Below are 25,557 nucleotides of genomic sequence, written 5' to 3' on the forward strand. Positions count from 1 at the left end.
TATTTGCTGCCAACAACTAATATTAAAGTTTTCTGCAGAGTTATTTTAATATACACAATTCAACATCCATAGCAATTACCGAAAAAAAAAAAATCTCACTTAAATTTAAAGTAAGTCTTCAGTTCAAAATCATTCTCTTTGAGAAACAGATCCATCAAAAGCACAAATTGCAATGGAAGTTGAGAAATGCAGTCACTTTAAAGGACAGATTTTAAGTGAGATCTTCTATGCCCTAATTACATGATAGAAAGAGTTTACCTGTTATAAATCCTTATAACCAAATTAGGATTGTCTATGAGTCCAGGGTTTTCAGCAAATTCATGATAAGTAATAATATGTTCCATGAATTTTTCTGCAATAGAAGTAGATTTTAATTAAAAATAATAATACAAAATCCCAAGTTTTCTGATTAGTTTGTATCTAGAAAATGCTTTCTTGTCATTTCAGAGCCTTGCTGATCTTACAACATCATGTAAGGTATGCTAATACAGTATAACCGTTGAGTGTCTTGTGACTGCCTCCTTAGTAACAGGGAAAGCCTCATACTAGTCACTTCAACAGTCATAGTAATGACAATTAAGAAATTAGAAGAGGGAGGAAAAGAAGGAGGTAGGAATTATTTCAGTTTGCAGGCTGGAAGGAATAAAACCAAAAGAGCCATGCTTGCCTAAGCAAGTTTTCTTTAAAATTAAGGCAGGTAAGGGGCCTACATACTACAGTAAAAGGGGAGAGGAAAGTATGTCAGCTTTTCAGGGTTTTTTAAATCATCAACTATTAATAACATTTTCATGACTACAGGTTTGCAGAAATTCATGATTTAGTGTAAGACTCCTGCAATGAGTACATATTCTTTTCAAATCATATCCAATATTACTATCACGTTATCAAGAGAGCTGTTCTGAGCCTTTATTAATAAGCATTTCAATTTCACTTGCTGCGTTAGAGACTGGATGACCATTTAAAATGTAATACTAAAAACGTTGCAGCACGTGGTCATGAAAATTATGTACTCCTAAAAGCTCCTTCAAAAATGCATACAACTTCAATGTTAAAATCAGAGTATTAAGAGCATATAAGCTTGTAAAAAAAGCCAGTAAAGAATAAGCTGGTAAAAGAAGCTAAAGGTTAACAATGTTTAGGATAGGAAAAGAGCAGGACAAAAGATAGTCCAACGCAATAACTGAAATTTTTTTAATCACTTAAGAAAAAATTATCAGGCAATTGCAAACAATACAAATCATGAAGATTTATATAGGAAAAAGCAAGTAATTGCTGACAGAAACAAGAGTGGGGCATCAGATACGCAGTATGTAGTGCAAAACACAGACTGAAAGCTTCAAGACGTGAAGTGCCATTGATTATTTGAAGTTAGATTCTGTTATCTCTGCTTGGCAAATGCTTGAGAATTTTAGAAAATGAAAGATCATCCATTCCCTTTTCTCAACATAAGCATAATAATAAGTAAAGCTTTGCCAGGTAGAAATCAGAGCATTCAAGTCACTTCATTTGTTAAGCTGTCTGAGCCTTACTACTGTTTACGTTTTAGTCTTTCACATACCTTTAGAAATCTCTCCATTTTCATTGAGACCGCCACAAAGCGAAAGTGTAACATCAGGCAAGTCCATAGCAGAATCAGACATGCACTCTGTACCACTATCAGCAGCAGCACTTCCTACTGACTGGGGTGACTGGGAACCGGAAAGGGTATCTGACTCTGTCCACTGCCTGAAGCCCGGATCAGAATCACTAAAGAAAAGAAGTTCACATTTTCCATAAGTATTTAACTTGCAAGAAAATGTAGATTTTAGGCTACTGAACATACCATATGGTTACTAAAAAAAAACCCAAACCATCCTGCTGTTGCATTTCTTTTCAGTACTACACAACTTTACAACATAAATTTCAAACCAAAGGAATAGACACAAGCACACGACCCCAATCCTTCATAATACTGGAAGATAGACAGTTTCCAGTTCACCTATCATTCACCTAAATTGTTAAGTAATTATATTTCTCTTGCTTGCAACAAAATTGGAGTTACATGAGGAAAACATTCTGTTGCCACAGAACAATACTATGTTCCTCAAAATCTTTACCAGAAAGCTGTAGAATAAGAATAAAAGGAAATAAAAAAAGAACACTGTATTTGGAAGAAGTACAATAGAAAAGAAAGGAGGCCTTTGAAACACAAAATACCACATTGTCATCTAAGGTTAGAATTATTAACTTGAATCCAAGTAATGTAATAAGAAAGTACTGAAAGGTTTACACTTTTAGTTTTAACGTAAACCAACAGGCACTTCTTCCTTATTAAGCTGTGCTTTTACAAAGGTGTTACTAGACAAGTTATTCTTTTAGAGAGTATTTTAGGCGTATAAAATGCTTTCATTCCATAAAAAAAAAAAAGCAAGAGTGAATTTTGAGACAGAGCTGCCTTGCATGAAGATCTTCATATTTTTTCAGTCTTTTTGATATTAAAAAAAGTTGGGAAGGATACACAAGGAATGCGAAAAAATAAACTGATATGTGCTTATCTCGAGCTAGCAACACAGCACAATAAAGTCTTGGTGCAATAACAGTGTGCAGTCTAAACCTCCACCTCTCCATATTTGCAAAACATTCAGGTTCCACAAAAATGACATCTCTCAATAATGACCTCTCACGCAAACTTTCAGTGTTTCTGGCCAAAACAGAAACAGATTTTCATCATGAGATCAGTACTAATTACTCCACAAAAACTTAAAAACATGAAGTCCAGTTCTCTTTATCAGAAGTAGCTCAATGAACTCCTAAATCATACATGTAATAAACTCACATAATGCAACTGTAATATAACCCTAGATCCATAGGAACTTAATGCCAAATTACCTTTTGGGAAAGTAGAGTGCTGCAACTTCAGGTTCCAAAGCCTTTAGGTCATCCAAGTAAATATCGTCAGGCCCCTGATGATGACTTCGCTTGTGCACCCCTGTTCATTTTAACAATAAAGATTACTAAGATGAAGCTATGCAGACACTTTCAATACAAACACAATTGTGGAAGACTTAGGACTTATTTGTAGTGTTTATAAATCCAAGAGGTTAATTATAGTTTTATTCAGATAAGACTTTAAATAGAAAAAACCGAAAAGGCGTATTCATACTTTTTCTACTACGGCCTCAAATTTGGTAAGATCACACTGAAGGAAAATCAACAGCTTTATTACATACCTTTCTTTTTTGAAGGAGAGTCAACTTTTGCTGCTGGCTTTGTTTCTGGTAAAGGGTCCACCAATAGTCTGGAATGATGATCAGCATCTAAAGGCAACGAATCTTGTGGTTCTGTGATTGCAGAAGCAAGAGAATCTTTAACATCCATCTGCTTAAGCAGAGGATGAGTTCTTGGCTCAGGTTTCAGTACTGTACAGACAGAATCTTTCACATCATCATCATCTTCAACTTCATCAGAGCTGAGGATGACCCTAAAATGAGTCTTCTCTGATGGAGTAATGGTAGCCGTTCTGAGATGTTCCAGTTTCTCTTTCTTGCTTATCTGAAAAACAAGACTCTAGTCAATCCTTCCACTTCAGATTGGTTTTAATCTGGTCTAAACATTAAAATTATACTCATGGTACAGGTCCCTGTCACATGTAAACCCAGTAAGAATTTAAACATGTCTTTTAGCAACATAAAACAAGTTCCTTATTAGCAAAGTTCACTGCAAGAGCTTATTTACAAGTTCAGTAACAAAACTGGCATAGAGGAAGTGCTGACTTGACCAGACCATGGCAAGAAAAAAGCATAAATGTAGACATACCCAGGCTTCTATCACCAGCTAACCTGATATCAAACTTACACTACTAAGGCTACAATTCCCCTTATAAAGAAAATATATAAAGTTGCCTCCTGCAGTTTCTAACTAAAACATCAGAATTTTCAGATTTTTATTGCTAGGTTTTACAGAATTACTTTTCTGACCAGCTTTTGAACTCAAGAAATTCAACTATCAGCCAGCCACAAGGGGGTGCTACTTTCCCACTTCAGCTGAATTAATCTGAAAGCGGCAACAAATTCCTAGTTCCCTCTTAGGACACAATTTTAGATATGCCAAAAATCAGAGTTAGAGACAAATAAATTTACCTTGGTTGACTCTGGGAATCCTCCCCATGTCCATTCCATGTGAGATTCAGATCTGAACAAGCTCTCAGCAGGCTTAACTTCCAGTTCTGAATCACTTTTAGGGCACACTGGCTCAGAGAAAGGGCTAGCAAATCAACAACAACAACAACAACAACAAAAAAAAACACACACAAAAAAAGAGAAAGCTACAGTGTTTAAAATGCATTTGTTGTGCAGCTACTGTTGGTAGAGTTTTCTACAGTTTAACAGAGCTTCAATTATTTGGTGACATGGCAAGAAGCCCAGCAGGGTTTTCAGACAGTGAGAAATTAGGTTAAAACTAAAATCACATTAAAGGACTTACATAGCAATCACCCTAAACAGGTTCCTCCACTCTATCTGCAGTGTAGGTATAGCTCTCCCTTCAGCCCAGGTTCCATTTTTCAAAGAAAACAGAACAAAACAAAAGAAGTTTATCTAAAAGCAAGACTGAAATTAGCTTTACTTTCCTGTCTTCTGTAAAAATACAGCATTTAAACTTGGTATGCCAAGACTTGAATAATAAAAGTCCTGCAAACCTAACTCACAAATGCATGAAACAACACCAATTCCTGATGCAGGGAAAATGATATTAACAAGACAACTTCAGAGAGGGAAGGGAGACTCCCTGAAAACTTCCTTCATGTGTTAGGACTACATGACCTTTTAAAGTTCCATTCTATTTTTCCTACAGTGGTTACTATCTATAAATCAGAAACAAACTTCTGAAATTTACTTTAACCAAGAATACTTTTGATCTTAGGGAAGAAAGGAAACACAAGAGATTGTTTTGAAGTAGCAACTAGTGTCGGGACAAGTCCACGTCAATCCTTTCTTGAACAGGGCAATTATTTATACTGATTATTATAGAAATCTTTTTACATTTTGTCTTTCAAAGAGTATTTCGGTGGCTTGTTGTGGTTATATATATCTATCATTATTTGAACTTGAATTGTAGGGACCAGAACGCAACACTCCAAGTGTGGCCTGACCAGTGCGGAATAGAGTGGGATGATCATATCACCATCTCTCCTAGTAACACCCTGCAGATGCAGCCCAGTATCCAATATCCCTCTGTTGCTGCAACAGTGGTCTGCTCAGTCACATTCAGCTTGCTGCCCACCAGAGCTCCCAAGTCCCTTTCAGCAAGGCTGGTCCCCAGCATCACAGATGCAAGCCTTTACTAGGCTCTTTGGATTTGTCATCCCAAGTGCAGCACTTCGCGTTGCTTTTGCACTTAATGCACTGGAAGAGATTTCACCTTGATATAAGAAAAAATTTTTACAGTAAGACTAATCATTCAGCGCAACAACTTTCTCAGGGACATGTTAGCTAGCTTTATAAACTGAAAAGGAGTATCAGCCTCTAGGATACAATTATCATTGTAGCCTATTATTTTTAGGTGGTATAATCCATACAACACCATGTCAATCCGCAAGGTCAGACAATGACTAATTTTTCAGTCACCACCACAAACCTTACTGGAACATTTGAAGACTATATCTCAACAAGTACAATTGAGGATGTGGTTGTCAGCCCAAAACATAAAAAAGGAACGATAATGGTATTTCCTGTCCAACTGCTTGTGTTCATTAACAAGCTACGAACTAGGGGAATTAGCAGGCACCAAGCATGGTGTGGTACATTCAGACTCTACCGAGGCCACAGTGCTGGAAACACTTAAAGCGGACTGAATTATATATGAAATTATATGCATATATGAAATTATACGCATTTCAAAAAGTATTCTCTGAAGCTTAATTACTTCTATTCTGCACGACCATCTATGGATACAGAAGAACAGGCACCTGTGCACTGAGCAGCTAACATACGACAACAGATGTCACATAAGGCTGATAAATAATCCTCACCATCACTATGAATGCATCTGCTACAAGGCAGATTCTTCAAAGTGAAAAGCAGTAAAACTTAGACACTCATGGAATAGTTAAGACGGATCAAGATCATGCTACGTGCTACATATATATATATATATATCATTCTTCCCAAGTCCAGTGCTGAGGAAAAGTACAAAATCTACCCCATGTACTACCACATTATGGACAGAGTGCTTTCTTATGCAAATAGAGATTGATGTTAGTGTGGTGAAGGTTAGCCTTGAAATCTAGAAACTGAGTGCAAGAGGAATGCAACAGCATGAATATCAGAAACTGAAGAGCTTGAATATATAAACAGAAATGCCCTAGTGATTGCAACGGAAAAACAAATGGTAAGCTGTATTATGCAATTTTTAAGAATCCACAAACAACTGAGAATGTTTCTAGCATCTCTGGGTAACCAGAGATAACAGAATTCCAGTAACTATCAAATCCTCCTTCTGAAGTAAAGTATGTCTCAAGTTTAGGATCTAGCTTTACCTCAAGTAATTTGCACTACTGCATCTAGTAAAAGCTAACTTACACACAGCCTTATGTCAAATCAAGCATTGCTTATGCCAGGATGAATCATACAAACACACTCATTTTCCATGTCGTTCTCAACCTAAGGAAATTTTAGTAACTGTATTTTCTTTCTTTAATACTGAATTCTAGTAAGAATTATTTTTTTTTTCCATTTGAAAATGGACATAATACTTTTTAATAATTATTCATCTGTACACATATGATGACATTACAAGGTGCCTTACTTCTCCAGAGGGGACCACTCTCCATCAGATAAGGGGTAATGATCCTTTGAGTGATAAAGCAAAGATTCTTTTTGTTCTTCGTCCTTTGGTGATGAATTTGAGGATCCCCTGGGGAGATATATGAGACAAAGACAGCTATAAGAAATCTGCATTACTAGTTCAGTTAGAAAAGTTACTTCTATGTTATTAAAATCCAAGATCAAAAGAGAGGAATGTATAGCTTAAAGAGTTCATTGTTTGCAACACACCTTAAAAGGTATATAACTATTATTAACTCTTGAAAATACTACAATTTTAAAAATCTATTCTTGACACATAGGAAGTTAATATTGAAGAAGTCAGAATAGCATAAATGACATTACTCCGTACAGCCAGCTAATATTACCAAAATCCAAAGATTAACAAAAGATTTCCATATAGCATTTACCAGGTAAACCTTAGAATCACTGGAAGAGTTAAATAGAATAGGTAATTTGACAATGTGCTTTACAACAGCACATTTCACAAATTAAGGAAACAGGGGTAGGTATTAGCCTTACAGTTTACCCAAGAGTTTTTAACTTTACATAATTACAAGCAGCTAGATTACCGTACTTGTCTAAACAGTAGGGTTTGTTTTGCACTGGCAAGTGTACTCAGTATTTGTAACAGAAAAACCTCCAAACAAACAACAGCAAGATCCACTGAGCAGGCATGCACTGTATTGTAAACAGAAGTCCCTTTTAAGTTGAAAAAAATAGGTATTCTCAGGATACAGCTAACTTGTTTTGAGGTTAGACCGAAGGCATCATGGTTATGCAGTGGACAGAATACAAGGAAGATAAGCCTGAAATTTGAGTGTAAAATGCAGTACAAATTATTTTAAGCCATTATTATGAAAGGAAAAAGAAAAAGTAGTTTTCTTCTATAGCAACACAGTTGCATTGGACTTGTTTTGGAATGCTACTGCTAATTTCTCTTATGGAGAGAGAAAAGGAAAGACTTCAACATTATCTATTAAAATACATAAATATTTAGAATTTACACAGTTAACCAATACAGTCCATTAGATCTTACATAGTCACAGCGATCTACCTCATTTGCACAAGTCTTTCATTTGGAAAACAGTCTCGACTGTATTAAATACTGAACCCTAAAAATGTCCTAATAGCTCCACTTCTTATTTAGTAGCATTATTCTCATGAAACTTGATGATGACAGCTTGACTCGAGATGAGAGCTCCAGAGACTGTACACCCTCTGTACTCATAAACCAAGCTGTGATACAAGCACATTTCATACCATCTTTGTATTCAGTGCTAAGTGTCTCCAAAAGAGGATAAAGGTACTGAACAATAAAAGACAAAATGATTGAACAATTAAGCACATAAAAAAAAAATAGAGAGGTCTTTAATATTATGACATCAGAGGGGGCCAAGATGACACACAGGTGCTATTGAACAGATTTTATTCACTGGGAATTAGCAACTGAGTTCACACGACGCATAAAAAAAATGAAATTTTATCTGTAAGTGGATAAGTTTGAAAGTTAAAAACGCAAATGCAGTCAAACTATTGAAAATAAGAGGGTAAAAAATCAGTATGCATCAACCTATAACTGAGTTGCACTAGCAGTTCTAAGCTATTTATTTCACAACTTTTATAAACAGTGCTACCACTTTTTATCCTTATCCACTTTACACATGGTCTAAACATATATATTTTTTAGAGACTGATAACTACTTTAACTCTTTAACACCCTCAGTACTGGAGAAATAATGCCCTCTGTTTCTGAGTGTAAATACTAATCTCAGGCCTCCTGGTATTATTTTAGGTAAGACAAGCACTAATAACACACCTAAATCATAGCAAGAAAAGACAAAGAACATCTTTTTTTAAAGTTACATAAACTCTTGGAAATGGATTTTCCCAAGGAACAGGAAACAGCTTGTTTTCCACTTTACAAGAATAGATCTAGGTAAGACCGGTACCCGTGTCTGAATTTTTGACCTTCCTGTTCGAACATCAGTCTCCCTTTTCCTTTCCCAGTGTCAATTTGAAATCTGAAGCTATGTGTAATAAAAGTTAAGTTTCTATATGTGGGGTTCTCCCCCCTTTCTTTTTTTCAGAGCTACATATTTAAAACTAAAAACAAAAGCCCAAACCCAAACAAGCTCTCTGGTATCATCTTACATCCCCACAGGAGGTGAAAAGTGATGAAATGTTTTTCCTACAACCTTATCTTCAGCTGGGCAAAAACTGCCTATGCCTACTGCAAAGCTTTTTAATTTCTGCCTTGCTAGCCCACTGGAATGACTGCAAATGAACTCCACTAACTGATATATAGCCACAAACCTACTGTTTTCTGGGCTTCCACTACAACAATGTATTTTTTCAGTCCTGCATTTACTTGCTGTTCAGAAGAAAATTGCATTCTTTTACAAAATCTTCTTCCTTCCACATTGTGACACTCTTCTCTGACTGAGAGTGCATTTCTACGGCTGTTTCTATCTATACATTTACATATTTTTTTAAATGTGGTTTACAAAAAAAAAAAGTCTTTTCAATCTGTCATTCTGACGGTTACAAAAAACAAAACTATAGTAACCTTTATGGACACACCATGGTCTGTTCAGCAATGACGAAATATTTGACATTTCAGTCAAACCTACTGTTTTTTTATTCATCTATAGTCAAATTAAGATAATTGCTGGAATAGCAAATTGAATTCTAAAACACTGGATGAAAAGCCATCGTCAGCATGACGTTCCTAAATTCTTCATACATTTGTAATAATTTATTAAATAAAGAATAAACAATGCATGGTTTATATCTTCTTTCTTCCTGTACTTGACGGTTATTTTTATTTTTGACAGCCTCACTGTGACAGGTTATTTTTATCTTAATACCCTCACATTGAAGACTGAGCAAAGATCTTGCTTTTCTTAAATTGGAAAAAAAGGAGCAAAGGAAAAATCCCAAACCAAATGCCTGTTCCTACACTTAAAGCAGTGAATATCAAAAGGACACTTCCTTGACATAAATATGACAACGAAAAAAAGGCAAATGAACTAAGAAAACCACAAACATTCATTGTTTGTCATGTTTTACTAGTCATAGGTGTGATACCAGTTAAGTTCATGTTTTTCTGCTTCCCTAACCTTTTTTTGACTGGTAGTTATTAAAGACTCCCTTGAAGACCTATACCAAAGGAGTCTTTTCAGTTGTACTTTATTCTCCTATACTAAAACATTCCTTCAATTCCCACACCAGATCTTGAATTTATTCAGACAGTACTATATTTAACAGAAATGCTGTCCAATAAAGCAGTTACCTTTGTGTAAAACTTAAGTCCACTTTTGCTAAGCAGCCTAAGAAATTTCCACAGAAGCTGAGCAGGCCTTTCCTGGATTTTAAGCATTTATATTATTGACAGCTTTCTTCTACTACTATAATGTTTCCTATTACTCATATAAGCTTCTTCAGCTTATGAGTATGTGCCACCACTTTACTGCTTTATTAACAGCTTATCCACTTCAAAATACAGGACAGATTCCCCACCCTCAATCCCCCTTAATGACTACACACATGTAAAGTGCTCTTCACTAACATAAGGAGCATTCATTTATGTAGTTTTCAGTTACCAATGTAGACTTCGAGTTACAGAGAAGTCAAATCCAGGCATTCCATGCTGCATTTTATGTAGAGGTTACCAAACACACTAAAAGACCATTCTGAGAAATTACACTGAAACTTTCTCAGTCACACCATAAATCATGACAACACTTCTTTTCCAAAATGGGCTTAACTGGATCTCAAGTTCAAATGAAATGGCCAAACTTGGAAGGATTCTATAAAGGCGTGGAAGATAACTGTTTGGAGTTTTGTTTGTTTGATTTGAGGAAAAGTTTACCTATAGCCTACTGAAACTTATGCATTACCTGCAAAGAGAAATGGTACAAGTTGCCACTGAAATGTCTAGTGGTAACAGTGAAAGCAGTCAGCAAGTATTTGATAGTTTACCTTAGGGGTTGAACACTTTTTTCATCATCTGAGCTTATTTCCATTTCAAAAATCTCTTCCGTCCCAGTAGAAGGGATCTGATCTTCCTTCCTGCTATCTTGCTTGTATTTCTTTCTTCTTCTTTTTTTCTTTTTCACAGAACCTGGGGTGAATGCAGTCTCCGTCTCCACCGAGTGTGGGATTTCTGAGTTTGTACATGTCCTCTCATTTTCACCCGATTTCAAATGATTGTCAGTGTCTTTAAAAAATTGGTCCTCAGTGGGTATTGGAGATGTTGCCAAGTATGCAGGAACCTTTTCCTAAGCGGAAAAAAAAAAAAACCGAAAACAAAAAAACAAACCAGGATAGTTGTCAGCTACAAATTGATCCTTGCATCTATATTTAGACACAAAACTAATTATTCAATTCAACTAATTTTTCAATCTATAGTTTTGGCATGAACTACCAGCTTTCCAGAACACATTATATACAGATAAGGCATTCTTGTTACAAATTGAAACATACTAAACAAGTGCAATAGCTTATTTAAAATACTGTATTGGGGACAAATGCAGTGGTTATCACCTTTGCTTTCTGAACATCTTAAGACTGATCATTTCCCATCAACAGCTGACACTGCCCACTTCTATAAAAAAAACCTGCTTTCAGTTTTGCTTTTAATCATGTTGTATGCTAAAACAGACCCAACCTTACTACCTCTCAAGTGTTATGAATCCTTACCACAGTTCATCTTTAGGGTCTTAATCCTTATTTTCTCCTCCACTTTAAATTATATTCAGCTTCTTTCAAAATATAAGCTTCCTCCAGCTGCTCACAGTGAACAACTGGTACCCTAAACCAAAAACTGGATCAAGCTAATTTCCTTGAAAAGACTCCAATTCCTAAGAGCAATGGGAAATTACAATTCATCTTTTACTTCACTGAGACAATTTTTCTTTTTTTCTCTCTCCTGACTATTTCCACTAAAACTTTTAGAACCAACAGATTCAAAAGTAATCAAAAACAAAGATCAGCAATGGCAAATATTGTGGTTACGTAGGTCCCACATCCTTAGGAAATCAGACTAAAAATTAACCATTATTCCTGTTTTTTAGAAGCTCATTAACTTCCAAGAGGTTATGGAGAAATTAATTACTGTAGAATGCAAGAAGAATTCTCAAGTTGAAGAAGCTACTGTTAAGTAACTTGTGGAAGTTTCATAGATAAAATTGTGAAAAAATGTGCTAAAATTTGTAAGATAAACTAAAAATATGCCACAACTGACAGTCTAAGTATACAGGTCAGTAACACAAGCTTTAAGAACTTAAGACAGAAATTATTATAAGGCACTGCAATTTGTATCACTGCAATCAACAAGAATGGATACACTAAAACAAGGTAAAAAAAATCAACAGATCTTTCAAATAATGCTCTAATAATAAAAAAATTTAATTAGTTACTCTGTTATCACTGGTAGCTGAACTGTGCAAAACACCAAGCATCTTGGTGGCATATGAAAGTTATGTTAAGATTCAGACAAAAAAAAAAACCCCTAGCTTTCATAAAAGTCACAATATTGCCCACAATATATTATGCGTTTTTAACACATCTCTGTTAATACTGCATTGTAGCCATCATGAAGCACAAAGCCCTTACATCTTCCTCCTCAGTTTCTTGTACAAAGAAAGCTTCTCCATTGTCACCAAGTTTCATATGAAGATCAACAGCATCACCATTGATTTCTATATCAATCTGTGGAAAGAGACAATTTAATACAAATAATTCGTCATAGGGGAACGCACCAAATCTCAACGCCCAGTTCACTCTGAGAGAAAACTTTGTTCTATTGTAAAATCACATCTTTCGCCTCCCTCTGCTTTTTCAAAGAGATCTGTTATAATAACGATTTTTATTTTGTTAACCTGCAAAATGCTATATAATACATCACAATCCTAACAGAACCTAATATTAAATCGGAAAAAAGAAACCCAAAACAGCTGAAAGCTGAATCTTGTTCAACTGATTTGGAGAGCTAGGAACATAAGTAATAATTGATCTAGTCTTTATTTTGTGGAAGAATGATCAACGACTGAGATTATTCAGGTTTGTAAGTTTAAAGCTCAGGTTGAACTGGGGCCTAGTACCAATCTGAGTTCCAAATACCAAAAGTTCAAGATGACAAACTGGAAGCCTTCTGAAGGCAAGCTTTGTATCAATAGGGTAGAGATCTGCCACGATTGTTTCTGCAACTCCGTTAATCTTGTTTTAGATTTCCCTGCTTATGAGTTTATGGGGATATGACACATGTCCACAACCCTTCTGCAACCATAATGCTTTCACCAGAGGAAGAATGTTTTTATTCTCATAAAAAGGTACTTTAACTTGGATTACATTGCACAAGAGGGAGAGATTATTCTTTTTCACACGTACGGCATAAAAGAAAAAAAAAACCCCAACAAGTGTTCTTCTAAAACCAAGACATAACTATTTTACTTCCTCTTCTTCGTGAAATCTTGGGCATCCAGTTAAGTTCTATTCCAAACTTTTCCAAACAAAATATGTTCAATATTCAGATAAAATTACCTTACTTTTCAGTAAATCTGCTTATCTAATGGTAACTGTATAATTGCATTTAGCCTAGCTAATTAAAAAGTATTTAATACATGTCAGACAGAAACACAGCGCACTTGCCTTGCTGTAGAAAATGGCAGTGGCATTTCAGGTTATGTATAGTTTAAAAGAAGACCAAGTCAAATAATGTAACTGCTATGAGATACCCAATATGTACATTACTAAAGCACTAGTTTCCTGCCAAAACAAAGAAAAAATTACACCCCAAGCCATACAACTAGTATTATGATACAAATACTCATATTCAAGATGGAGAGTTAAATGGCATTAAGCATTTCTTTCCCAGCATTTTATAAATACATAGCCCTGTAAACATTTTAAGTCTAATAGCTCAAGAGCTGTCAAAGCTTTTCTTTCACAGTACTTTCACACAGTTCTTAGACTACTACAGGAAATTCTGTTCTGCATTCCAAACTATCACTCTGTACAGCACATATGAGAAACTGCTCTGTACTAAATCAGCCTGCTAACTAGGTATGTTAGGGGCTGGGGAAGGAAGAGGGGAAAATAGGGAATACATCAGTATTCAAAACTTTGGTTTGGCCTACTTTCGGAACTTACCACTTTTTCTTTAGAGCGCAATACACCAAGCTTCCCAAATCGGACATGAAAAGGAGAACACTGGTATGTACCATCCTGTTGCCGGACCACAATGACATCAATACATCCCGAAAGGGTAGCCTGATTAATGCCTTTGTACAGCTCCTTCACAGTACCCAGGACTTGCCCTGCAAGTTGTCCTACGTAGTTCATAGTCTGAGACTAAGGGAGAGAAAGAAAAAAAAAAGTAGTAAACAAATTTTTAAAACTTTAAAAGTTTTTAAAAATATTTTTAAAACATCTAAATATAATCATAGAATCATTAGGTTGGAAAAGACCCTGGAGATCATCAACTCCAACAGTACCTGTCTACTACTAAACTACGTCCCCAAGCACCTCAGCTACCCGCCTTTTAAACGTCTCCATGGACAGTGACTCAGCTACCTCCCTGGGCACCCTGTTCCAGGGCTTGACAATACTTTCTGTGAAGAAAGATGTGCAATGTTATTTATCAATTACTCCAATTATTGTATCAAGCTTTACATAAATGTCTTCAAGAGTTGAAAAAGTTTTGAGCCAATTCTTACATTACTAAAAGTCTCCAGAGTTATAAAACCTATTCTTAATAGCTTATTAACTTCAAAAATATTTAAATAATCTTACGTTCAGCTAAATTTTGGAGGACATTTTTACACCTCAAAGCCTAGATTCAAGTGATGCTTAATTACTCAGATAAGCTAAAGATACAAATTCATTCTTTCAAGACTTATGCTTATTTATTTAATGCAATTGATCCTGTATTGAAAATAGAGATAACTGTACATAAGCATGCAAAACAATCTTAAAAGTCAGGAGAAGTTATGCAGAGTGTACTACATGTAACTCTTCTTTTACAGCTCTATATGTCAAAAATGGCTGAGTCACCTTAAAGAAATTATCAAGTGGAGTTTTAACGGGAGACAGAGGAGTTTGAGAACTCAGTGTAGAGAAAATAAATATGAAAGAAATCCAGTTTTCTTCACATATAAAGAAAGCACAACACCAGTCAATTTATTTGCCATGAAACAAGTACTAAAATATCCTGCAAGAATCATGAGATTGTCAAAACCTCTCTTGACTAGCATTGTCATTGCCCTCAGAAGTTAAAACTGAGGCAAGCAAGACTTCCACCTGTGGTAGCTGACAGCAGATATTAAAAGCTATCGAGACACTCACATTAATCTCTGATTAAATAAAACTACAAGTACCATCTACATAGTTAAAATCAATACTTCTTTGAACAGCTTCATGAAAACCGTAGCTATATTTAAAACAGCTGCTGAAGTAAAATCTATTCTGCAAAACCACAAACCTAGCAATATGACCTTGTCCTGAACACATTTCTTGTCTATGAGAAGCAGATGACTACCACCTACCAAATTCCACAGAAATTACAGCTAAAGAACAAACGCTAAATTCCAAATACTACAGTCTCATATGTGAAAAGCAAGTCTTAACCAAGTCTACACACTCTGCAATACATTATTTAAGGTAAAGAGCTACCTACTACTTTCCACAGGTTTCACAAAGTTTCAGTAAAGAGAAAACAAATATTTTACAGGGTTTTGTGGTTGTTCATAGTCCTGAATACAGAAATTAGAAAGAGAACGATACGTAGTCTAGTTGAAGGAATCTTACTAGATGAGAGTGGGGAGTTAAGACAATCGCTTGTCAAACAGTAATCCATTAAAAATCAATGACTGCAAGACTTTCAGACAAAGAATTCAACATGAACTATGCCAATAAGAAATAAAGTCAAAAGATTTCTCAGAATATCTAAGATTTAATTGAAAGATGAGAGAAAACTGAGAAGACATTCTAATGGAAACTTAAATGCAACCCTTCCTTATTCTGTTCTCCCCTGCCTCCCGCCTGAAAGACTGCTACAAGCTAGTTTCAAATATATCCAAACAATTGCTTCCCTCTTTGTAAATATGTAGGAAATCTAGAACCACTTTCAGACACTGAAAGCAGCTATGGAAGTATTTTTCACCATCTCAGCCTTCTCAAGTCTAACATAACATTAACCAATCACATTCAAATTTTTGAAAATATATAAATAAAAGTCCTTCCTCTCCACAAGACTTAAAAAGGGAGACAAGGCTTTCCCAATCAAGATTTAAAACTGTTTTGAAATGATTCATGGAATTACTATGCTAGGCAACATACTAGAGAATCTTCTCCTATAGCTTTTGTTCAATATGGTTGATGAAGAAAAAAAAAAAGATTGTCATGGAGTGATTAATGAGATAAGCAAAACGGACTCTCTATCAAAATAAATGAATAATAAAATTCAGTTTCATCTCTAAGTAGTTTCATGTACAACTATAAAATCAACTGCTTGCTACTGAAATAATAGCATACTCTTGCTAAAAAGGAGAGGTGTCACTTCAACTTTTCCTCATCTAACCCTCTTAACGAGTTGATTCTAGCTTGCCATTTTTCTGCTGTTCTGGTTTGTTTCAGTGGGTTAGTAAGTTAGATTAGCTCACAAAGAAGAACATGACCAACACCAGGACCAACACCAGAGAGTCATGAGGTACACAGCAGCACCACAGAACTAGAAAAACAAAAGGCTGGGATAGGGAACTGAACACTTTGCGTTTGACAAGCGAAATAATTCCTGCATCACATGGAATTGTAACCTCACAGAAAGGTGACAACATTTCAGCTTTACTGTTTAACCGATTAGTTTTCCCCTACAATACCAGTCATCTTTATTCTCAATCTTAGGGAAAAAACCTCTAACACATAGTCATTATCATTCATGGCTATACCTTTGCCACTTCCAAGAGGGGTCTGTGGTATTGCCTTACAAAGAAAACTTGATTTCATGTCACCAAGGAGACTGAATTTGTCAGAAAAAGTGTTTGGCACAATCAGCAACTGAAGTCCTAAACAAATTCTCCATTCCACATATTTCATTTCAGTGAATAGGTCTTAAGAAGTGGACATCAGCAAGGAATACCTTTAAGTAGTGACTTTAAAGAGATCAGAATTTCACAGGAACTGTAAGAATTGAGTTCAGTTGATAGATAACCTACTTGTCCTCACATACATGCTAACTGACCTTGCCGAACCACAGAAAATCACCAAAAACTACCCAAAATACCTAAGCATTCACCTATTTTACATATATTCTTGCTCTCCTGTAGTGAAAAATTTTTTTAGAGATTTCAGTTATTTTTCTGTAGCTTATAACATAGTCACATTTATGATCAAGATTTTAAATTTTTGGGGTTTTTTTTTTGTTCTGCTTTAAGTTTTATTCTGTTTTGTTGGAAAAGTTGTGATGCGCTGCACTGAATCTGATTTTAGAGAGGAACAATGTAAAACAGTATTGTGTTAATTCTTGTAAATGCAATAGAAATAGCCTGATCACAAAGTAAGTTTGTAAGACAAAGTATTTCCTCAATAACAGTCTATTTCATGCTTAGGAAACATCAGTTAAATATATTTGTCCTGAAAGCAGCAAATAGTGGAGAGCAGTATCCTTCATAAACTTCTGTAAGAACCTAAAAACCATGCCAATTCCCAGTTCTGCGATTCAAAACAAAAAAGTCTGATGGACAAGACAAGCTAAGAAAGGGCAATGCAGCAGTATTTCACAATATTGCTAAACTTTCAAGTTTTATTTGTTTTGATATCCAGAGTATATGCATTACCTGATGCATTCAAATTCCAAAACTCTACATAAAAGCTGAATTTAATATAGCTTACTACTAATTCTTCTAGGATAGCAAATTAAAAGGCTATTAATACCTAAAGTCTGACAGCAGAAAAACACTTTTTGTGACCTTCGAGGCTCCAGAGACTCAATCTTGAATGTCTATGCAATACTACCTAGTTTGCAAAAGTTCTTATAGCTGAATATATTAATACTACTAACCAAAGTGCAACTTTAATTGGAACGGGGGGAAAAGATCTTTCTGTCCTATATCCTAAAAAAGTTTTTTTTGTGGCAAGAAGCCATTACATCCCAATAGGCAGACTGAAACTGTTTCCCCCTTCCTTTTCTTTTTTAGGGAGAGAACATAAAAGTAAATACAAAAGAAGAAAATAAAATATCTGCTTTGGAAGTTCAAGAATTAAAAATAAAATTCCATGCCTCCATCTATAAAATACTCAAATCAGTTAAACTAAAATTAACCCAGCAGTGTTAGTCGACTTCTTCATGTTACAATAATGAGGAGCAGAATGGGTCTCAGAAATAATGATTAAGCAGTACTACAGCTCAGATTAACGATTTAACATACTCATGATTGATAGCTTTTCAAAACTCATCACCAGGAAATGCTTACGTTTGCAAAAATTGTGCGGGAAGTTTTACGGATAGGTATTACACCTCTGAACCTTTAACAAAGATGTTATTTTGGCTGCTACAAACCCAAGATGTTTTCTTGAACCAGTTTCTATGTTAGTAATATCCATGTGCAAGATATAACCAAAAGGCTGCCCACATATTTGTGTTTTCTGTGCATTTGGAGTACTGCTCTAGTAAAGGTAAACTGTGGTTTTTGCATTCTCAAAGCCAACATCTTTTACACAAGTGCACACATATGAACATAAGCACTACAAATGCCTAGTTCAACAACAAAAAGAAGAGCGCAAGTTAGTTAAAGGCAAGTTATCAGATTGCTCTAGAAAGAGACAGCTTTAATGGGTATGAATTTTAACTATCACTGCAAAAACAAAGTACTTAAATGTAGACCTTAGATTATAAGAGAGTAGATATTTATCAATCTCATCTATTTTGAGATACATTTAGAGAATTAAAAGGTAGTGTAATGCCATATAATGTAAATAGTGAAAAAGTTGCACTGGTTTCAAGAGATTAGGTAGAAAATAAAATAAAGAACACGCACAGTAATGGCTTCCCTTCATTTACCTCTCCTTGCCTATATTTATCAGGCAGGAGCTTTGTTTAACCAGAGAAAATCTTTATGAAGCGTTTTACTAGTTTCTGCTTTGTACCCTGAAAAGATAGGGGAATAGAAAAATGACCATGTGAAACAGGACCGCTATAGCATCAGGTCTACTCAGCAAAAGCAAGCAAACAAAACTATCTTTGCTCCCAAGTAGAGATTTTAATTGGGATTTAGTATTGCTCCTAGTACTGCACAGAGCACTTACGGCACAAAGATGGGGAAAAAAAGTAAGTTTGTTGAATGCCTAATTAAAATCTTCCACCTAATATTAAGTATACACAATTAATTTTTATATATTTTACCTAGGCTAACAGAAAATCATATACCAATAATTAGTAATAAATCTATCAAACTCACCAAGATTCCAGAAGGAACCTTTTCATGGGCAGCAACAACATTTCTATTGAAGTCATCTTCAAAACCATCCTCTTCTGAGAAATGCATCCCAGAAAACAGGAAACTAACTTTGCACAGTACAGGTAAATGCAAAGCTTCCAGACATAACAGAATGTTGTATCGGCATTTCTTCTCTTTCTGCAGAAGCAGAATTATGTAAATCTTCTGGTCTCTTAGCGAAAAATGTGTGGTACACTTTCCCACACAATATTGTCATTAAAAAGGAAGTGCTTCTTTAAGAAAGCTCACACAGAAATTGCCAAACCAATTGGCTTTGCTTGAAATGTCACAGCCTCCTTGCGCTCTTTGAGATAAGTAATAACATGGGCAGACTTTGACATATGTTTGCACTGATAGGTAATGATCTTGTTTTACATCAGGTCACGTGGCTGTAGCTGAAGCTCCCATGAAGAGAAACAGGGATTTAGTTAATGATTCTTAAGCAAAGTCTACATTAGCTCATTCGGAGACTTTTCACCCGCTGTTGCAACTCTACCACCTGTAGCAGCATTCAAAGTTCTAGCTCAACCAGCTGCACATAGAATTCAAGAAGACTTGCTGCCACTCCACTTGCCTGCTCCCTCCACTAATGGTTCACTGGCCTAGCTTGTCACGTTTCGCAGGACAAATCTGATGATATTTCAGGGTCTGGTATTTGTCGGCTATTTCCCCTACTCTTTGAAATTGTTTTACAATGGTAAAGAGACAATTGTCCTGGTGTCAAGTTTATACTAAACCACAAAAAAACAACACACACCAAAATACACATTTTCTCCTGAAGAATCTTCCCTACTTTCTTTAGACTGAATTATTAAAGCAGTATAATTTGGGTGTGTGGACAATGCATATAGGCTAATTGTACACCTAGTTCCATGACTGATAATAAGAATTAATTTTTGATCCGAGGAATTTTGAAGTGTCATTACTTATCTAAATAGTATCATGGCTAGACGAAATAGCTGAGGAAGTGTAGTAGTATACAGAAACAATTCTACCCTTGAATGGGAGAAACATACTTTGAGGGTCATTAATACCACCTCAATGGAGACTCATTACCTTAAACCCGGACATCTCCTGCCCACCTCCATGGTGTTAAGTCTGCTACAGAAGACTGGGGAGAACTATTTCTTGAATTACAAACTAAGAGACAATCTACAATTCTTCTACTATCTTTACTCTATCCTCCTCCAAGTTTTGTAAATTAAGGCATTAGGCTCTCAAGAAAGGACAAGGAACCACATCATTGGATGCAGCCAAATGTCTTGTGGGTTTCCAAATAATAAAACTCACACAAGGCCAAAACTAAATCAGTCTTGATAAACTCCTAAACAGTGCTCGGACTGCTGTATCTGAACTAAGGTTACAATAAGCTGCTACCATCTCTGGGCACTTTTCTATGCACTGAATGAGTTCACATTTCATAAGGCTGCTACAGGAAAAACTACTGGTTTTGTCAGCAGACATGGTAAGTATTTTTGTAGCATATTAAAAATTACTAGACACAATAAGTTTGCCTCTGCTTGTTATTCCTTTATCATGTGTGCTTCACTGAAATACGATAAAAACCACACAGTTATGAGCAGAATAGAAGCTAATTTTCTAAGACAGTGCTTCTTGTGAAAGATTTTTGACTTTGCTTTAGTTATTTTTATTGTGAACAATTTTCTATTTGATCTATTCTATTTCAATATTGTTCAGTATTTCAGATTGACATTATTCTCTCCGAAGCTTGTGGAAGCATTTTAGAAGACAGCCTTTCTAGAAAACAGATGAAATCGCAGTCTCTACACAAGCAGTAAGGTAAGGTTTAAACTAGTAATAAGCTTTGCACATTTAGTAAGCCTCGTCTTTTATTTCTCAGTATTAATAAGGTAAATAGAATGTAATTCCCTCTCAATAAGTTTAAGTATTATGTTATTTACTTCAATTTACGTGGGAAAATTAGCTTTAGTTTTGAAAAGCAAATACCCCAAATTTGGAAGTGTTAGAAGCAATATTTTTCATGCAACTTTAATCCAGCTCTTTGGTGTGTACAGACTTTACAGTGGTTTAGCCTCAGAAAGCACATATAAGTTTTTCCACTAGCCTCATGCAAGTTAATAATGCTGACAAAGATCAGGCATCCTCTTATGGTTGTTTTTTTTTCCCCTGATCTTTGCGGTTCTACACATCTTAACCCACTGCTCATTAGTCAAAATCCCTGATGGGAAGTACGTTTCCATTTTTTAATGGTATTTTTCTATAGTTAGTGTTTGATCACATTGATTTAGTTTTACAGCATCCCAGAGACGCAATACTGCAATGGGAAACTCAGGCCACGAGATTATGAATTAAAAATACAACACATTTTAGCACAGTTAAAACCTGGACTTCGCAAAGGTTCCCTCCATTATTTTACCTCTTTGCATCTTCAAAATATTGCTTCCATAGGCAGCATCTGTAGCTGCTAATTAGATTTACTTATCCCAGATGGTCATTAAAAAAAAAAAAATAATGGCTTGATTGTCTGTTAAAATTACATTTAAGTGATTTGATCATACTAAAGAGAAACCGTAGAACAAGCATTGCCAGAAAATAGCTACAGGATGTCTCCCCAGCTTTCATCAGTGCACGTCAAGTTCTGGAAAGAAGGACACTATGGAAAGAAATCCTATGGACGTGAGCTTCTATCAGTACACAATCACAATTCACCCAGAGATCAGGGTAAAATTGCTGAAATGAATAAATGAGACAAATCCTTCTCTAATTAGCATAACCTAATAGATACAGGAAGTACGGGGAACTTTTGTTCACATTCCTTGTCTCCTTCACTCCATCCTGCCCACTCCATACCAACAAAGACCTAAGCACCACAGTTCTCAGTCTCATACCCCATCCTGACATTAGAAAAGGGTCTTTTCACTTCATGCCTCAACTCAGATTCCTAAATTCCACCTCTCTTTTCTTTTCATGCACTTTTTACACTTTGTCTATCATATAACAACGTGGAAGAGTTCCCAATTCTCCTACAGAGACTCCAAAAATCAGACTGTGATTGAAAACACTTTCCTGTGCTCAATTTTTTGATCCTAGTCCTGGTCTGAAGCATTTGCTTACTGAAACTGAAAATAAAGCTCTGGTCCTTACAGGTTGTGGTAAAATACATTCAATACATCATCTTTGTTACTTTCAACTGCAAAAGACTATCCATCCTCAATATAGACTTTTAAACTTAATTCAAAGGCTAATAGCTGCCGAATTAAAATAAATTTACACATGAATAACAGAAAACATACTGAATGAAGACCATCTGCCTCAGATCCCTTCTGAAAGGGACTGGAGAATTTTTTGGAAACAGCTGAAGTTTTTCTCTAGTAGAATGGAAACACACCACTAAGTTTAACGTCTTAAAAATGAATATACTTACTAAAATTTTCTATATAAAGGCTGAAGGTTGCTAATAGATAACTCGGAATGAAGTTTTCCATTTTAGCAAAGTTATGTGCAACTAAAAATCAAGTTCTGCTAAAAATGCTGAAAAAGACTAAAAAGCAGTGTCACCTACTTTCACCCGGAAGTCTCAGCCATTTAAAATATAAAGGCAGTCCACCCTCCCCATCACAAGTAACAATTACATAGTACAAGAATCCAAGCAGTTAATAGACCTTGGAAAAACACCAGTCATTCAAAAGCAATGCATTGCCTGCTAAGCTGAAGGTTAAAAATGAGCGAAATCAAACATCTAGTTCTCTACCTATGATGCAGGATCATAAATTCAATTTCTTCAAGGTCTCCTGTGAGGTAGAGTCAAGAGTCATTCACCTTAGAATATTTTTCAGTGCAGCTTACACGTTTTTTTTTTATCTCTAAGAAAAATAAAGATAGCAAGAAAGGAAATCAGCAGTTTACTTGGACTTGGCCCTTACGTAATATCTCAACAGTTACATATGTATGATTTCTATGAATCATCTGTTTCTAGTATTATAGCATCTTTCCTTGTATTAATTTGAGCTTTTTTTTTTTTTCTAAAGTCACCTTTATTTCTGTTTACAAAGGAACTTCGATTAGACACTTAAAGGGTTTATGAAGTGAGTTTTGCTGTTAAAGTGATCTTTCAATCAAAAGCTTAGGTGACATGCACACAAAAAGTTCTTATGTACATGAAGACCTTAACTTCTTTCAAGGAACTGAACACACTCCTTTGGACTCTGCATGGGTACATCCCACACAAGTGACTGCCACGCTTCACACATGTATTTCCAGCAGCACAGACTCTTCTACAGCCACATCATACTTGGCTGAAATTATTTCTAGACACAGAAACCAAAATTTCTGAATAGAAATTTATCTATCTCATTTTAACATAAGATGACAAAAAGCAGATGAAGATTTTCCTGCGTGTTTCTAGAAAGCACTAAACTTTTCCCTAATAAGCAATCCCTTATCTTTCTATTTTCTCCATTTAAGAAAAGCTGCATTCCAGGCACTGGTCTGCCTCAGATGTATTTATATTTTCTTGCAGCCTTCCAGGATTTACAGAAGAACATAGTCATGTATTTAAGTGTGAAATGCATCCTGATCTATTAGCATCGAATAATTTGAATAATAATTTAGAATAAGATCTAATACTAGTACATATCTTCAGGCTGACAAGCAGGATCAGAAATATATTCGTTCTGTGAAATTCACATATGAAATACACAACTTCTAAATACAGTGTATATAAACAATAAACTTTTTTACTTGGTAGACTCTCCACATTGTTGGGCTAATGAACATGTACCAAAAATAGAATAACAGCCATAAATTTAAATTGCATAAATATTTGGCTATTTTACTAAAGGAAAAAAGGAGTAAAATTACTAGTCTTACAGAATATCCACACAAAGTTATTCATAGCATGAGATGTTGGGAAGGGGAAGATTAGATATAGCTGAGCAAAGTAGCATACACTTACTTATTCACCAAATATGATCTACTTGCATTATTGAGTTTTAATGAACACAGAGATCACATCCGTATGAAGGATTTATATGTTCATCCCTAGCACACAGCAGCACGTCTGCACTGTCTATACGGGACATGATTAACCTGTAACACAGCATCACAGACTGCTTTGTGTTAATATACACATTTGGGGAAAGAACAGCTTTTAGTCCCCATGGAATTCTGGAGTTTTTTTAATCACTGTATTTCAGTTCACATCACAAACTAAATTCTATTGTTAGCCAAGGGAGAGACAATTACTTCTGTTTATGACAGAATCTCAGCTGCAATTCATTATTGGAAGCACTTCTTTGAAACAATTTTGCAAAGAATCCTTTACATGTTTCCTTTAAAAGGCCTTACATAACTATCAATTTAGAGGAAGCACATTTCCTGAGAAGACAGTTACACAGACTAAAATAAGACAAGTAAACCTAAAGACGTGGCCTGTGGTCTAAGACTGGCTTAGCATACGCTGGCTTCAGCCACACAGACCTACACAAAAAGTCACTTGGTACACCAGACACTTTTCTATTACTACTTTACGTATTTAATCTTCTAGTATTGAACTTTAATCATTCAGATAAAGAAACATACTAGTTTCTCAATTAAAAACCTCAACTGTTCACTCAGTACAGACAGCAGCAATGAGCAAATTTTGGGAAAGAGTAACTTAAGCGGTTAATGCACACTGTCAAATTACATTACTGTAAAGCTGAAAGAAACTGATAATAAAAGACTTAACTAGGAAGGGGAAGCTTGCATCCTTTACTTGGAAATTCCCTTGAAATAAAAACACAAGAAAAAAAAACCTCTATCATTTTTTTTTAAAATCCCCCCAAAGGGTACTTAAGCTCTGTCCTTAAATACCATCTTGGCATGACAGTTTCATATTAAATCAGCTTGCCCACACAAACTGAAATGCAAGCACTTACGTTACTACATACTAGAGTGTCTGTAACAACCCAGATGAAATAGCAGCTAGGTGAAATAAAAAAAAATCATTTATAAGCAAAACATTCTTTGAAACAGTAGCAACATTCTTACTACATTTGAAGAGGATAATTTTATTCACAATTTTAAAAACTATCTGTTTACCTATATAACAGAGATACTTACAGAGATGTCATCACCTTTATATTACTATAGAATCTTAAAACACAATGCCAGTGAGACCAAAGGTTCATAAAGAAAGTGCTGATCAGCACTGATAGATGCAGACCCCCTCCCACAGTAGAGAAGGATCAGGTTCGCAAACACCTGAGGAACCTGAACATATATAAGTCCACGGGACC

The 25,557-nt window shown here is 35.4% G+C and overlaps 1 protein-coding gene across 4 annotated transcripts in view; it reads right to left on the minus strand.

The window, feature by feature from the left end:
• LPIN2 (lipin 2) overlaps positions 1 to 25,557 on the minus strand; it is a 40,869-nt gene that overhangs the window by 10,152 nt on the left and 5,160 nt on the right. For 2 of the 4 annotated variants that reach the window (XR_008448386.1, XM_009567964.2), the window contains exons 1-10: positions 19,259 to 19,565; positions 13,956 to 14,156; positions 12,420 to 12,515; positions 10,785 to 11,083; positions 6,784 to 6,891; positions 4,119 to 4,242; positions 3,210 to 3,531; positions 2,869 to 2,968; positions 1,559 to 1,746; positions 259 to 352 (exon numbers count right to left, since the gene is read on the minus strand). Coding sequence is in view for 3 of the 4 variants with exons in the window: in XM_009567964.2 (XP_009566259.2) it covers positions 259 to 352; positions 1,559 to 1,746; positions 2,869 to 2,968; positions 3,210 to 3,531; positions 4,119 to 4,242; positions 6,784 to 6,891; positions 10,785 to 11,083; positions 12,420 to 12,515; positions 13,956 to 14,156; positions 19,259 to 19,345 (1,619 nt within the window). In the remaining variant the exon portion in view is untranslated. Of the gene's footprint in view, positions 1 to 258; positions 353 to 1,558; positions 1,747 to 2,868; positions 2,969 to 3,209; positions 3,532 to 4,118; positions 4,243 to 6,783; positions 6,892 to 10,784; positions 11,084 to 12,419; positions 12,516 to 13,955; positions 14,157 to 19,258; positions 19,566 to 23,030; positions 23,122 to 25,557 lie in introns of those variants that run through there. The other 2 variants (XM_054057408.1, XM_054057407.1) reach the window with 2 other exon arrangements.

Source organism: Cuculus canorus, chromosome 2 (assembly GCF_017976375.1).
Source record: "Cuculus canorus isolate bCucCan1 chromosome 2, bCucCan1.pri, whole genome shotgun sequence".
Taxonomy (NCBI): Eukaryota; Metazoa; Chordata; class Aves; order Cuculiformes; family Cuculidae; genus Cuculus; species Cuculus canorus.